Source organism: Diplodia seriata (assembly GCF_021436955.1).
Source record: "Diplodia seriata strain FDS-637 chromosome Unknown scaffold_19, whole genome shotgun sequence".
Lineage (NCBI taxonomy): Eukaryota > Fungi > Ascomycota > Dothideomycetes > Botryosphaeriales > Botryosphaeriaceae > Diplodia > Diplodia seriata.
In genome coordinates, this window is record NW_027117326.1 from 1 (window position 1) to 14,180 (window position 14,180).

The 14,180-nt window shown below is 57.3% G+C and overlaps 6 protein-coding genes across 6 annotated transcripts; 1 reads left to right on the forward strand and 5 right to left on the reverse strand.

Moving 5' to 3' along the window:
• Positions 1-52: 52 nt before the first annotated feature.
• On the forward strand, positions 53-442 carry MBP1_4 (Transcription factor mbp1; the record flags this gene model as incomplete). Its single annotated transcript, XM_066782059.1, has 1 exon — positions 53-442. A coding segment is annotated over one exon (390 nt), but the record flags the coding sequence as incomplete, so codon positions are not given.
• A 1,112-nt stretch (positions 443-1,554) lies between these two features.
• On the reverse strand, positions 1,555-3,268 carry SLS55_010697 (uncharacterized protein; the record flags this gene model as incomplete). The annotated part of the gene is made up of 2 exons (XM_066782060.1): positions 1,555-3,030; positions 3,260-3,268. 2 exons carry the CDS (start codon positions 3,266-3,268, stop codon positions 1,555-1,557), a joined length of 1,485 nt encoding a protein of 494 aa, XP_066627622.1.
• A 1,682-nt stretch (positions 3,269-4,950) lies between these two features.
• On the reverse strand, positions 4,951-6,249 carry SLS55_010698 (uncharacterized protein; the record flags this gene model as incomplete). Its single annotated transcript, XM_066782061.1, has 4 exons — positions 4,951-5,429; positions 5,487-5,587; positions 5,683-6,028; positions 6,168-6,249. The coding sequence occupies 4 exons, from the start codon at positions 6,247-6,249 to the stop codon at positions 4,951-4,953; spliced, it is 1,008 nt and encodes a 335-aa protein (XP_066627623.1).
• Positions 6,250-6,634: 385 nt separating this feature from the next.
• On the reverse strand, positions 6,635-7,362 carry SLS55_010699 (uncharacterized protein; the record flags this gene model as incomplete). The annotated part of the gene is made up of 2 exons (XM_066782062.1): positions 6,635-7,184; positions 7,358-7,362. 2 exons carry the CDS (start codon positions 7,360-7,362, stop codon positions 6,635-6,637), a joined length of 555 nt encoding a protein of 184 aa, XP_066627624.1.
• An 860-nt stretch (positions 7,363-8,222) lies between these two features.
• SLS55_010700 (uncharacterized protein) lies at positions 8,223-8,609 on the reverse strand (the record flags this gene model as incomplete). The annotated part of the gene is made up of 2 exons (XM_066782063.1): positions 8,223-8,535; positions 8,590-8,609. 2 exons carry the CDS (start codon positions 8,607-8,609, stop codon positions 8,223-8,225), a joined length of 333 nt encoding a protein of 110 aa, XP_066627625.1.
• Positions 8,610-9,735: 1,126 nt separating this feature from the next.
• SLS55_010701 (uncharacterized protein) lies at positions 9,736-11,172 on the reverse strand (the record flags this gene model as incomplete). The annotated part of the gene is made up of 3 exons (XM_066782064.1): positions 9,736-9,959; positions 10,042-10,636; positions 11,074-11,172. 3 exons carry the CDS (start codon positions 11,170-11,172, stop codon positions 9,736-9,738), a joined length of 918 nt encoding a protein of 305 aa, XP_066627626.1.
• Between the last annotated feature and the right edge of the window lie 3,008 nt (positions 11,173-14,180).

Consider the following 14,180-nt stretch of genomic DNA (forward strand, 5'->3'; position numbering starts at 1 on the left):
CGTGATCGGAGACACTTTGGACGATCCGGTATGGGAAGAGGAAACAAGGCAGCAAGAAGAGGAAATGGAGGCTCTTCAACGCGAAGCCGAAGCGCTCATGGAACTGGAACAGCAGGCCGAGCTCCAGCAGCGCATAGCACACGCAGAATCCAACGCCGAACCACAACAAGATGGCAACAAGGGTAGCGAAGCCGCCACCCGCGAAAGACTACGGCTGGCGCTCAGCCTTGGTAATGCTCAGAAGGTACGACGTGGCTTGGTAAACGAGGTCGTGCAGAACTTGAGCGTTGCGGGCATGGGTGAGCGGCAGACTGAGTATAAACGGCTCATCATGGGAGCATTGGGAATCAGAGAAGAGGACGTCGAGGGAATGCTTCCTGAAATATTGAGCGAGTTGGAAGAGGCGCGGGAGCGCGAAGTGCTGGAAGCAAGTCCGGAGTAGTAAGTCGGACGATCGGGCATTCTTAATATTTCAACAGCTACTGCTGATGCCGCAAGAGGCGTATATATCAGCAGTGAAGCACAGGCACGGTCAGTGTATTTCGGTGCGTTTTGCTTACGACGAGAAGAAGAGGCCACTGCGAATAGTGTGGCCATTGCTGAAGCCTTTTTTCTTTCTTCTCAACCTTTTCACGACGTCTACGATGTCAAACTCAAGATTGAGGAGGTTGTTCCAACGAGCCATCTGTACCCTTTCTTGCTCCTCCTTCCCAGTCAAATCTTCCTGAACGATCTGGTTTAAGGCGTTGAGCTGTTTGACAAAAACATAAAATACCCAAAGAAAAATCGAATCCAAAACCAATCAAAGCATTTGCAAGGCGTTGGATAGCAAGCTGCTCCGTTCTTCCCTATTGTTTCCTCATGTTCTTCAGCTACTACCCCGCCCACGTTTGCTCGGGCCCTCTCTCTTAGGCTTTTTCCTTGTTCCCTTCTGAATGTTTGCTCTCTTCGGTTCTGTTTTTGGTTGTCTGTCAGGTTAGAATACGGACGGTGGATATCCAACGCGAAGAAGGTGCCGTCGGTGATGGGTGTTGAATGGTGGAGGCCCACCAGATACGGCGGGGAAATAGGAATGGGTAAACTTGTATCGGTTAGCGAAGGAGAATGTGGACAAACGAGGAAGGTGGTTTGGACGGAAGACTTCCTTTGCGAAGGTCCTTCCGGATGAGCGTGCGTCGGACACATCTACGAATCAGTGGTTTTTTTTTTTTTTTTGATGAGAAGTTGGGAAATAACGAAATTATATATCAGTCGAGGACAAGGTCCTTCCATCAGCTCCCTTCAACTCTGCTAGTCAAAAGAACAAGAATGGGGAAAAGAAAAGATCAGATCAGCGATTTGAGCCGGAGTTGCGAATACGCGCCAACTGGTTTCTTATACGACCTACAACCTACGTAAAGTAGCAAGCCCCCCAAACTCCAGGAGAGAAGGAAGACGCATGACAGACAAACAGCAACCACTATTTCGACCACTTCCTCCCCGAGACCTCCGTCGTTAACTCGAACCGAAAGCGACCAGCCCGCCGAAACCTTCATCTCCACCCGATATCCCTCCTCATTCCTTCGCCACGCCATCACCACCACCACCACTCTTCCCACCGCCGCACCCATACGCCCACGCGATGCCCCTCCCCACGCCCTCGCCGCTCCAATACGCGCCCGTGACGGTCCCCAGCGCGAGGAAGCTCGCGGTGTGCTCGCCGGCGAACCACACGCGGCGCTCGGGCAGGCCGCGGCGCATGGCCTCGACGTCTTGGTCGCCGCGCTCGAGGCCGGTCTGGAAGTTGCAGTAGCTGCCAAACCCGGCCAGCTCGTCGTTGGTCCAGGCGGTGGCGAGGACGGAGTGGGGCCGGTGGGCGGGGTTGGTCGGGTCGAAGCCGGGGAGGCGGGTGTAGTAGGGGGAGAAGAAGGAGAGGAGCTTCTGTTGGGTGTGGTGGTCGCCGGCGGATTTGAGGAGGAGGGAGGCGAGGTGCTGCGAGGTCGGGCCGAAGGTGTAGAAGAGGAGGGTCGGGTGGGCGGTCGGGCCCGGCAGGGCGGCCATGTTGACGCATTCTTGGCTCCAGCGGTGGGGGTTGGTCGAGGCGGCGTAGAGCGGGGACGTCCACTGCGCGAAGCCGGGGTAGTGCCTCGGGCTGCTGCCTTCTTCCGCGGCGGCGGTCGGGTCCGGCTGGTGGACGGGGGCCGTGGTGGCGGTGGTGTTGGGTATGGTCTGGCGGGCGGAGATCGGGACCGGGGACGTGGCCGAGGGGGAAGGCGAAGGAGTCTCCCAAAACGCGGTTGGGAAGGTGATGTAGAATTTGTCAAGGCAGCCGTATCCTATGCTGTCGATGGCGTCGGATAGGCGTTCGGGTAGCGGCGGCGAGAAGGCTGTGTCCTTGTTGCGCTTGAGCCAGCCCAGGGGCGTGGTCATGACGACTTCGTCGAAGAGCATGCTCTGGCCATCGTCCAGATGCACCTTCACGGCGCCATTCTCGTTACCCTCTTCGGCGACAGTCTCGACCTTCTTCACGCGTTGGCTGAACTTGACGTCTGCGCCTTCGAGCGCGGGTTTCGCTATTCTCTCCAGAATTTTGTGGTAGGTTTCCGCGACGAAAAGGTTCTCACCGTCGATGCACTCCTCGAGCCAGAAGAACCTCAGGCTCTGGCGTTCAACGGGACTGCCGACGAAGGCCCCCCACATCTCGGCGATGTCGTGCAGTAGATGGCGTTTCTTCTCCTTTTCCGCCTCCTGAAGGTGGTTCCAATTCTCGTCGGTGTACAGCTCCTTCGTCTTCTCGTGGATGTAGTCAAGCAGGCTTTTGGTCGGCGGTATCGACGTGCTGTTCTGCTTGCTGAACTCCATTCCATCACCTATTATGCTCCATATAGTTTCAGAGGCCTCGACCGCCTCCTTCTCGGAGAGCTGTGAGCCCTTCGAGTCGAATATACCCTGGCGCCCGTCCCAGTTATGCGTGATGGTGCCCGTTTCTTTTGCCAGGTCCAAGATCGGATTGTCTTCAGTTCCGTGAATCCAGTTCGGACCGCTACCAATCTCGACAAATTCCGGTTAGCCCCTGATTCAAACCTTTGGCAGAGCATTCTTGAGAAGGTCGCGAAGTTGTGGGCAGTGCATTGAAACATGCACCTGTAAAGGGTGAGATGTTAGATGTGCACAAACTACCTGCCTATTATTTCTTCTCACTGGAAAGAAAACGCACACTCCACAAGGATAGAAGACTCGAGGGTTGGTTAGAGGCTGACACCAATCAACCTAACCTCACAGTGTTCATGCCGACGTGAAAGTGGGTACCATTTGGCACGAAATCGGGACGGTGTTTGCACTGAACCTACCACCTTACCTTTGGTTTCCGGTACACTACTCGAGAACGGGCAAGGAAGAAGAAGAACCAAAAGGCAAGAGCTCAGGAGACAACCTACAGATCGACCATTTGACCCGCCTGCGTTTTCGCTTGACAAAGCTGCAAAGGTCATGGAGATCAGAAATCATGCTCATCCACAAACACGCAAAACCACTCACCCGTCCACCCACTCTATCTCTTGCCTCCAACACCGTCACTCTCAATCCCGCCTGCAGCAAGATATCCGCACATCTCAGACCGCTGACGCCGGCGCCAACGACGCAGACGTGCGGTTTCCTGCCGCCCATGGGCAGGGCGCGGCGGATTAGCGGCAGCGACATGCTAGTAGCTGCTGGTTCTGCTCCCGTCGGTGATATTGTCGGGGAGTTGTAGCCGCTGTCGACACGGTGGGGAGAAGTGGAGACGAAGTACTCTGGGCGATGCGGGCTGTATCGGAGGTCCAGCTGCGCGCGGTCGAGGCTGCCGTCGGTGTTGAAGCCTCGTATGGAGTGGGATCGGTACGCTTTGAGCTCCATGATGTCTACTTCAGAAAATGTCCCTTTCTTTGGTTGTGTTTGTGGTTTGTGAGGATGGGGTATGGCGCTGAAAGGGGTATATAGAGGAGAGGTGGAGAAGGAAGGAGGTTTAGTGTTGTGGGAGGGCTGTCACTCAGGAGCTGCAGGAAAAGAAAGCAAAAGAGGTGGAGAGGTGCTCCAGGAGCGGTAGTGACGTGAAGCTACAGCGGCCCGTGATAAGCTGTAAACTAGTGTGGAGCGCGGCGGATAGCTCCCCAGCAGGCACGCGCTAGAGAAGCACGTACTCCCGGCACATGGCTTCGAGTGGGCGCGTCTCAGATCTGCTCTCCTCTCGTCCCATACAGACAACAAAGGTCTACGACCACTGGCCGGCGTGCGGGACCACACCACCTGCGTGGGCGAGACACGGGGCGCCCGGATCAGCACGCTGCCGGGAGTGCTGATTCTCGCTTGGCTAAAGCAGGATCTGTAATCCATGAGGCGCGGTGCTGGATGGACGAGGCGGTGGCAGCTCGTTGGTCCGCCTGACACAGAGGTGCAGTGCTCTGCCGCATCCGTATCGCGGCGCCAAGTTGACTCACACGCCCGGAAAACGATGGGGCGGTATAAAGGAAACAGCTAGCCGTGGGTCGCGGGGCGCGCGGGGCGTCATGAGGAGCGATGCAGTGCCGATGGCAGCCGGTGACGCGACAAAGAAATGAGGCTGAACAGGAATCAACGACTTACCTGCGCTGTGGCCGGGGCCGGGGCCAGGCCAGGGCTATCACTGAAGCTGCAGTGGAATAAGGAAGGAGAGAGGCGAGTACAAGCTGACCGAAGCAGCGGGCTTTTGCCGTCTTCATCCGCCTCGATAAGTCGCGGCCGCTGATTGGCCCGTTGCCCAGCGTTGCACCCGCCCTATTCGGGCAGCCTGTTTCACCTCCCAATGCAGCGCCATCGAAGATGCAGTCTCAAGCAATTCAAACGCAGTTGCAGCGCCGTATCTACCCTGTACGCATTTACCTACACGCAACTTTGTACACAAGCCCGCCCGGAACGCCCCCTGTATCCCAGAAACCCCCGGACACAGCAAATGCTTCAAATGCTCCGCTTCTCATCGTAGCTAGGCGTCCTTCCATGCAAGACGCCCAGCCCGTCGCCGCGGTTCTTTCTCTTGCCATAGAACTCCGTCAGTGCCTCGCCCACTCGGAAGCACCACCCGCCCGCGACCATGACACCGCTAACCACGTTGACCAGCCGGATCAACAGCGCAAGGAACCCGCCGTTGTACTCGGAGATGGTGAGCATGATCGGCTCAATGTCGAATTTTACAAAGACGCCCGGCACCGACACCTCGGACACGCCGTGGGACTGCTCCGTCACGGCGTACTGGTTGGTCACGATGGTGTGGCTGTTGTCCGTGTACACGGTCGGCACCACCGAAAGATAGTACTGGAACTTGTAGAAGTGATCGTTCTCCGTTGGCGTCACAGAGCGCGTGTCGTCGAGCGGGTTGGTGAGCGAGGGGTAGTAGGGGCCGAACGAGAGCTCGTTGATCTGGTGCGAGAAGTTGAACTCTGCCACTCTCCGTCAGCAAATTGTAACCGTATTCGTTGCGCTTCCTGGCTTCTTACGGCTGTGGTCCAAGTGCTCGCCAAACGCCATGTAGCCATGGCCTCTCGCCGTGATGTGAAAGTCGCCCTGCACCCTGTTCGCGTCCAGACTGCCGTAGATCCTGCACGCGTCCGCGGGCCCCTGAAGCGCGGCGTCTTGGGGAACTTCCTCTTGACCTTGGCGCCGACGTAGTCGTGCACATCCTCCTCGTCGTACCTCTTCTGACCCTGGCTGCGCTCCAGCTTGTGCACGTTCTTGCTCTTCTCAACCCATGTCAGCCAGCGCGTGTTGTCCTTGGTCAGCGCGGATCCGGCGAGGATGCGGTCGCCCGAAGCGTCCTGGATGTTGACGTGCAGGTCGTCGCAGCGCATGGCCACCACGACGTCCAGGTTGATCTGCATCTCGTGCCCGACGCCCTTCTCGACGCTGAATGTATGTGACGTCTCGCCCACCCACCAGCGCATCGTCTCCGTGATCGAAAGCCAAACACATGTTACTATCAGAAGCAGCGTCCAGTTGGCGCCCTGCGTCGTCTGTTGGAGGTATGTCTTCTTCGTCTTGGCTGGAGGGAGGCTGTGTTAATCAATGGTCGCCAAAGAAGAATATTGCGATTGGTTTTGCAGGCCAGGCACGAGCAAATGCAATGCAGGGCGCGCAGCGAGGTGCCGAGGCGAGGGTGCATTCGAGAGTGGCTGACTTACGAAAAGCATCGAATGCCTGGAGCCCGCCGCCGGAGGGCCCGAAGCTGTCCTCGGAGAGGCCTTGGTCCGCGAAGCCGTTCATGGTAGCAGCTGGGTTCAGCGACTGCTACATGGAGCGGCAAAGGAAGCAGAGAGGGGTGTTGCAAATCGGTGGGCGAAGGCGCGCGCAAACGGTTGTCGGAAGAGGCCACCTCAGCTCCAGCGAGGGTCCGCATGGCCTGTGCCCCCGCCTGTCCTCCGCCGCGCCGCAATGCGACGAAGCTACCGGCTAAGTTGAAACAGGCCCAAGTTGAAACATGCACAAAATTGCGGCCCGCGTCATCACCGGCTTGCCTCCAGACGGGACTCTTGTGAACTTCTATTTTTAGGCCGTCAAGCCCGTTCAATTAAAAAGTCGCTGATATACTACTAATACTCGTACAGTTTATGTCGTAACCCATCAACCGTGACTGCCTTCTACTTTGATTTTAGGCCGACGTCTCCTTCAAGACAGAGTAAGGCTGATCGCCACTGTCGCCCTTGTCCTTCGGCTGTGCGGCATCGAGGCCACTCTGCTGAGCCTGACGCTGCATCTTCTGCTCCGCCACGCGGCCTGGGTCGTTCTTGGTGCCGATTTCACTGTTGAAGCTGGCGTTGGGCGCGTGGTCTGGGATATCGCCCTCGGTGAGGTTTGCGCCCTTCGGCTTCTGGTCCTTCTCGTTCAGCTTGCCGGCGCTGTACGCAGTGGGCGCGGTGCCGGCCGCGCTGCTGCCCGTGTTACCGGTAGCACTGGCCGTCTTGTTGTAGGTCGGGCCCTTGCCCGTCAGGCCGCTGCCTGCGTTCAACTGCGCCTGCTCGGTCCACTCAGATTGCGCATCGCGCGCCTCAGCATCCGCAGCCGCGTTCAAAGTGCGGGCGGCCGAGGTGTCGGTGGTGTTTGCTGTGGTGCCCGCGCTGGACTGGGGGTTGACACCAGACTTGGGGTTGCCGGCGGCGAAAGAACCATCGCCCTTCAAAGACTCGGCGGCCAGAGAATCGCTGGTGACGATGCCGGTGCCCTCGGAGACGGGGGAGCGGTGGGGTCGGAAACCTACAGTACGTCATATCAGCCGCTGCCTTATCGTAGTGAGGGGAGTTTCCATGCATGTGACGCAGAAAGGTTGACCAAACGGCTATGCTGAACTTGACGTACCTTCTGACCGGCGGAAGACGGCATGATGTTTGTGCGAGGTAGATGTAGATGGGAAGTTGTGGGGTTGGATGTGGTGACCGGAATCTGTTGCGGACTGGAGTGATGAGGGGTATCTTGTGGTGTGCAGAGGCTGCACCGCTGCAGATATAAGCAGCAGGGGCTCCCTGGAAGCAGGAATCTATGTCATTGCCAGAAAATGCCTTCCACCATAGTGACATCATGCGCGCATAAACTGTGGAGGTCGGGCTCCCGTGTGGTGACGATAATTGTCTAGACTATCCACGAACCGATCTGCCCCGCATGCCATAGATCGGCCGCCCTCACCACAATCACCTCTTCAGCTGTTTCCGAGTGGGCCGGAAAACGGCAATTTTGCAATATCGAGCCTTGATTTCCCATAGGCAATCCGGCTTGGCAGATGCACGTGCAGCCGGGTGGCGATTTTACCATTATTGCTTCTCCCTTGCAACGTCACAGCAGCGGGGCGATTGGCGCGGGGACCCATGGTCTGGACGGATCTGGAGTCGTGCGTTGTCAGAGCTAGTTGCATTCATCACGACGTAGGCACAAAGGGAGATGCTGCAGACGCAGGTTTTAGTTATGTTCGATGCGATCTGAAGGACCCAAATACGAACCTTTTCTCAAGACAACAGTTCAAAATATTGATTATGTTTCAACCACTCTTCTCACGATCGCGAGGTCAATGTATGTATCATCATTATTCATTTCAATGATTCGTGTCCGAATATCTATAGTACACGGGATGCACCCAGGTTCGCCTTTAATAGATGTTTTGAGAAACCGTGAAAGGTGCAGGCTGCGCCAGTCAATGGCCGCCAAAGAAGATGCTACCCTTCACCGCATGTTTCCCCCTGACTCTTCGTTTACTTCCGGGTCTCCTGGGTACCGGTGTGGCCCCTCGCCTCCTTGGTGACAGCGTCGTTGGGAAGGCCACCGAGACCATCCTTAGCGGTCCGGCCGACATCGATGTTCTCGTCACTGGTGGTGGGCTCGCGCAGGGTGCTGGCACCGCTGCCGTGGGAGATGTCGTCGGAAACCTTGCCGGAGCCGACGTTGACAGTGCTGGCGTCAGCAGATTGCCAGTCGGAGGCGACGGGAGGCTGCTCGGGCAGAGGAAGGTTGGCCTGGCGCTCATCAACAGTCTTGGGGTTGGCGCTCTCGACACCGGAGATGGGACTGCGTTGCATTAGCTATATGAACTGTGGGAGTAGAAGGTGTAGTTCCACTTACACGTTGTTGGTGACAGTCATGATGATGGTGTTGTAGTGGAAAGTGAGGTTGAGTGTGTGGTTGAGTGTGTGGTTGAGATAAAGCGCGGGTATCACAGAAGAAGTGTGTGTAGAAGATGAAGAGAGAGCCAGGGCGGGAAAGCTGTGGTTTTGTAGCATGCGGCATGGCGAGCACAAGCAGAGGGGCAGTTGACGGAGGGTGGTGGGGCGGCTGATGACATCACAGGAACGCAATTGCGCCGACCGCACTCTGCAAATTCGCCCCACCTATCTCCGCGCTGATGTGCAAGGTCCATGGCCACATCAAATTGCCATAGATCGAAGATTCAAGAGGCCCAATCGCATTTGCGATCGCCGGCCTCCTCCCCGCCCGTTGCGCAATTTCCCTGTCCGCTTGGCACCCTACGTTGTCCTCCCCGTTATGACGCAAACCGCCTCCACCGCGCCCGTTGGTTCATGGCGATTCCAGGCTGAAGCTCGAGACTGTCACGGCATCCACCAACCCTACCGCGTCACACTGAGGTGCAAGCCCCGGGCCGAGACCCAACGGCCAGAGCGCCGGCCTCAGGCACAGCCGATGGCTACACACTAACAGGGCACATTTTTGCAAGCCCCAACCCCCGACACGAGGCCAGTCTCGGCCAGGCCCGAGAGTGATTAATGCTCGCTTGCTGCCGTGTAACCCGTTCCTACCCAAAGGCCGGCCTTCCCTGCTTCATAAGCGCCGTTCGCCTTTTGCTGCCTGAAGCGCCCGAGGTGGCAACCATATGGCTTTCGTCAGTGAACAGGCAACAGCCGTGGTCTGGAAGACTGTTGAGTCCTCGTTGTGATTCATCTCTACAGATGTTTCAGCAGCATTCTAGCAACGACAGTACCGAAATTAACCGCTAAGAAAGGAAGTGAGGACTGCTCAACGCTGCCGTCGTCCAGCTCACTTGCCGTGTCAATTTGAATTCCCTCCCCTAATGCCACCGCAAAGCAAGGAAAAAAAGAAAAATAGTATGTGCCAAAGCATCATATCCCGCCTGCCGCGCTGCTGAATGCCCCTTGACCTATTCCCACCCTGTCCAGCCATCCCTCGGCTGGCGGGTGAGATATGCGCCGTTCTGTATCATTCCTTCACCACTCTCCGTATATCTTCGGGTATCTAAGGGACGCCAGCCCAGGCGGATGCCAGCCAGTCTCTGAATCGAGTCATGCGGATATGAGGGAAAAAGCTGTTGAGATTCGCATCGGTGAAGTCGTGTTGGCCGTCAGCCGTCGCAGCAAGGTTCTGCAACCTCAACTGTTCCGTTTGCGTCGACGCGAGCGATGCCTTGTACCTCAGCGTCTGCGTACTCTCGATCGTGGGCTCTGTGTAAAACTCCCTTCCTGTTGTACGTGGGTCAGCATTCGAAGAGGATGAGGAAGTGTCAAGCAAAGTGGCTTAAATCCCACAGCCTCAACTTCTCACCTCGAACACTTCGAGCGATGGAGACCAAGTCGTAGACTTTGAGCCTTTCGCTGCACATCCGGAACTCAGGCGGCCACGTAGGCATGTCCAGAGCTGCAACGACTAGTCGTGCAGCATCTGAGGCGGCCGTCATGCAAACAAAGGACGGGCGATTGGCCGAATCGTACGCCGGAACCTGGGCAGTCATGTAGCGGAGGTCCAGAATGTAGTGACCTTCCTGACCAGCGCCAGTCGAGGACCCCAGACGGCCGGCAGCCAGGCCGCCCGGTTGGAAGCGTTCGTAGAAGATGCCGCAGACAAAGACGGTAGTAGCTTCAAAGTATTGGCGGTAGTGCTGGAGGTATGCCAAAGCGGACGCCCTGCCGCGGTCCAGCGGATCGTTGTCCTGTCGTAATGATGGGGGTCCCTCATATTCGGCGGGCGCAAAGCGACGCACACCAGCGTTGACTGATGCCTTGATGAGCGCCAGTTGCGGAGGGCCGCTGACCGTGGAGATCACGATGTCTATGCCTGCTAGGGCATGCTCAAGAGAGCTCAAGTCATCATAGCTAACCACTTGGGTCTGATAGCCTCTGGATTCGAGATTCGGTTGTGCCTAAAAGACAGTAAGCGCTTTACAGACAAGTTTGTAAGGAGATTTGATGATGAAAATGGCGAGGCTTGAATGTTCAAGCGATAGCTGGATGCTGACGCTTTGTAGGGGCCCGGGTACAATCGGACAGCGTGCACGCAGCTAAGGTGAAGCCCGGAGAAGCCCCGCAGTTGTAGCAACTCGTGAACGGCATAGCCAGCCTCGTGCCACTTCAAAGTTGCGGGGCGGGCTAACAGATTGCGACCGCCAGATATGCAGACACCCAACCCCGGCCAAAATTCCAAACCGTGTGAAGGACCTGGATATCAAGCAGTCCCCATATAATGGGTTGAGTGCCCCTGGCGGTCTCAAGTGACCTCCTGTGCCTTCGGTGAAGGTAACCGCGTCGAAAATTGACGGGAAAGCGAGCTTTAGCACAAGAAGACAAAAGTGACACTTACCTTTCTCGAGAGCAATACAAGCTGGTGGCTTGTTTCCTCCCTAACGTAGTGTGCGATAAGCTGCGCCAAGCCGCTGGTCCCTGCAACTGCGACACGCATGATGTTGGAATGATTTTGGGTGGGGTTTGGGGATCATGCGGCTGTTCCAACGAGGTGGTTTCGGATTAAATAGTTGAGCCTCCCCTCTCTCAACTAATAGGGCAATAGAGCCGCAAGCAGGTGCTGAGTAGCACCCAAGGCGTCAACCGGACCCAGGACCAAAGATCATGAGGCTATACACAAAAGCTTGACTCACCAGTGGCCCCCTATTCGGCCAGAACTCGTGTATGACTTCCAATGACCGCTTAATCTCAGCGAAATATCCCGAGCCGGGTCGGCCGATAGTTACGGATTCCGGACCAGGTGCCTAGCAAATGCTAGCCAGTTATCCAGGTGGTGACGACAAGGTGGTGTCGGTGACAGTACACTCAGCGAAAATCCCGCGGAAGCAAGACGGTGGTTCCGAAAGGCCAGAACGAAATGTAAGTGGCCTAGGACAGCACTTCTCTGCTCCACTGGCAGGCGGTGTCGGGGGTCTTGAAAAATTATGGAGCAGCTGCTGCCTACGCCCGTTGTCCCAAGTCCGGCTACAGCGAGTCAAGTGGGATGCGCCTGGTGGTTGGCTGCGAATCGGCCGAGACACTTCGTGCTGCGGTTTGCCATAATCCCAAGATCGTGTTCACAACGGCACAGGATGTAATATCCGACAACCTGGGAGCTGGGAATCCCGCGTCTGTGGTGGCCCGCCAGGAATAGCCCATGTGGCTTGCTCGCCGGGGAACGCCTAGAGACCTCACAAGAGTCCGGGACCTCTGCCTGACTCAAGAACCGTGACCGCAGCCAAAACGCCCGCTACCAACGAAGCAGTACCACCAATTTGGTTTGGAAAATGGTCCCGATGCCCGCCGCGTAGAGGTCGTACGCACGCCTCCTCCAGCGTTGGCATCTGGTGGCGGTAGTAACATCCAGCCGTTGCAGTTCCAAGTCCGCCCAAGCCGCGTGGGGTCCGCAAATCCTAAGGTGATGGAGGGTGTTTAGATTCTAGCTGCTCGGAATCAGTAGCTTATAGGTTCTGATTGGCTGTCGAGTAGCGAGACTGAAGACAAGGGCTGAGCGAACTGAAACGGAGTTTTGCTGCGCACTTATACTATCCCTTGGAGGCTGCGGTACAAGCGACCAATGGCACTCTTCGAACCATTTCTCCGTGGCTGTGACTTGGCCCGATGACCCGAAGGACGGGGTTGGAAGAACCAGGACATATCAGCCTCCCGACGCCACTGGCGATGACTGTGGTAGCTCTGGCCTCCTAGTCGGCCGACAATGAACTGTTTTCTTTTTCTCACTGCAGCCTACGACCGCCTTGTCTTTGGAATACCTGCATGGCGGCAGTCGGAGATAATAGCACCTCGTCCAATGGCGGAACGCGCTGCAATCAGCAGAGTAGCTCCTGGGGCCAATGCAGCAAACGGTGAGGAGTCGGAGGATTACTATTATCTGAACGGGTGGGAGACGATCGTCGGCTGTACCGCACACTGAAGCTAAGATTCTACGTTGGAAAGGGCCGAATCGGAATGTGAGGTAAGCCTGGGCAGGACGGGGTCACGGAGGGATTTTGGCATACCCCAGCGTCTGCCTAAGCTGCTGTGAGATGAGGGGCAAAACACTAATTCGAGTATCGACAGAAGACGATGGGCATGGCCAATGAAGCAATCGGAGCGACTAGAGAGCCCCAGAGGCCGCCGTGGCGCGGGGTCACGACGAAGGCCGAGTGAGGCTCGTCTGGTGACGGTACGGGAAGGAGGTTGCTCCGGTCTTACGCTTCACGGCTGGCCTAGAGTGCTTGCTGCCTGGCCAGTTGCCTCATGCCGTCCCACATCCGACCTGGTCATATGTACCGACAAGAGTAAAGAGCGGTCCGGGAGCCCGGCGGCCTCTACGCGTAGGGCTGGCGCACAGGACGCGCACGAGTCGCGCCCCAGCTGGCACCACAGCAGAGGGACGGTACGACCGGAGAGCGGGGCGCAGGCGGAGTTCCCCACGCGTGGCGACTCACGTGAAAGCGCGTTTTGTGCGCGACAACAAGTCGACAGCGAGGTGAGTGATCGCGGTCGGGAGTGCTGCGAGCCGCGTGTCGGAAGCGAGCAAGCTGCACAGGGCCTTGCGGGCTGCTGGATTGTGGTGGTTCTGCAAAGGGCACGCGTGCGGGTTGGGGTCGCGCCTCGCGTCATCATCCCGGGGTCGAGAGGAGGGCAGCCGCTGTGCCGCCGATCTCGACACACGCGCGCATTCTCCACCACGCGTCCATACGAGCTGTCGCACCCATACCCATCTTCTATCCCTCGCTGCTCCCGTGGCTCGTCCATTTTACCTTGCCTGCTCCCGCCTGTCGCCATGAGCGATCCCGGCTCTACCACCCCGCCAGCAGACGCGGCGAAGCTGTCGAGTCCTCCCTCAGGCAGCCTCGCATTCCTCGTACACTCCCCCGACACCGTCAGAAGCAACCTCCCGCCCGACGTCGACAACAAGCCTCTTGTACGCCAGAAACGGAGAAGAACCAGGTCAGTTTTTGCTCTGTTGTGCTCCTCCACACTGTTAGCGGCGCGAGACGCGTCCAAGCCCAGCCGCCTCAGGGCGTGAAACCTGCAGGCTTCATGTGCCGCCGATATCATGCTAACATCGTTCTGCGCGCGAAAGCCCCGAGGACCAGAAAATACTAGAGGCAGAATATCAGAGAAACAGCAAACCGGACAAGGCTGCGCGTCTCGAGATCGTAAAGCGCGTCGCTCTTGGCGAGAAGGAGGTGCAGGTAGGGATCCCCGCTTGGGCCACTTACCTGCTACACGTACTAACACTACGCACCATCAGATCTGGTTCCAGAACCGCCGCCAAAACACGCGTCGCAAATCCAAGCCGCTCGAGCCGCACGAAATCCAATCGCGCCTCTCGAGTTCTCAAGAGCCCATCACAGAGCCATCTTCATCCGCCCCGAATTCAGACGATGCCGAAGCAGGGGAGCAGGAACAACAAACGGCAGATGTCACAGTGGCGTCGTTAAACGACTCACGCAG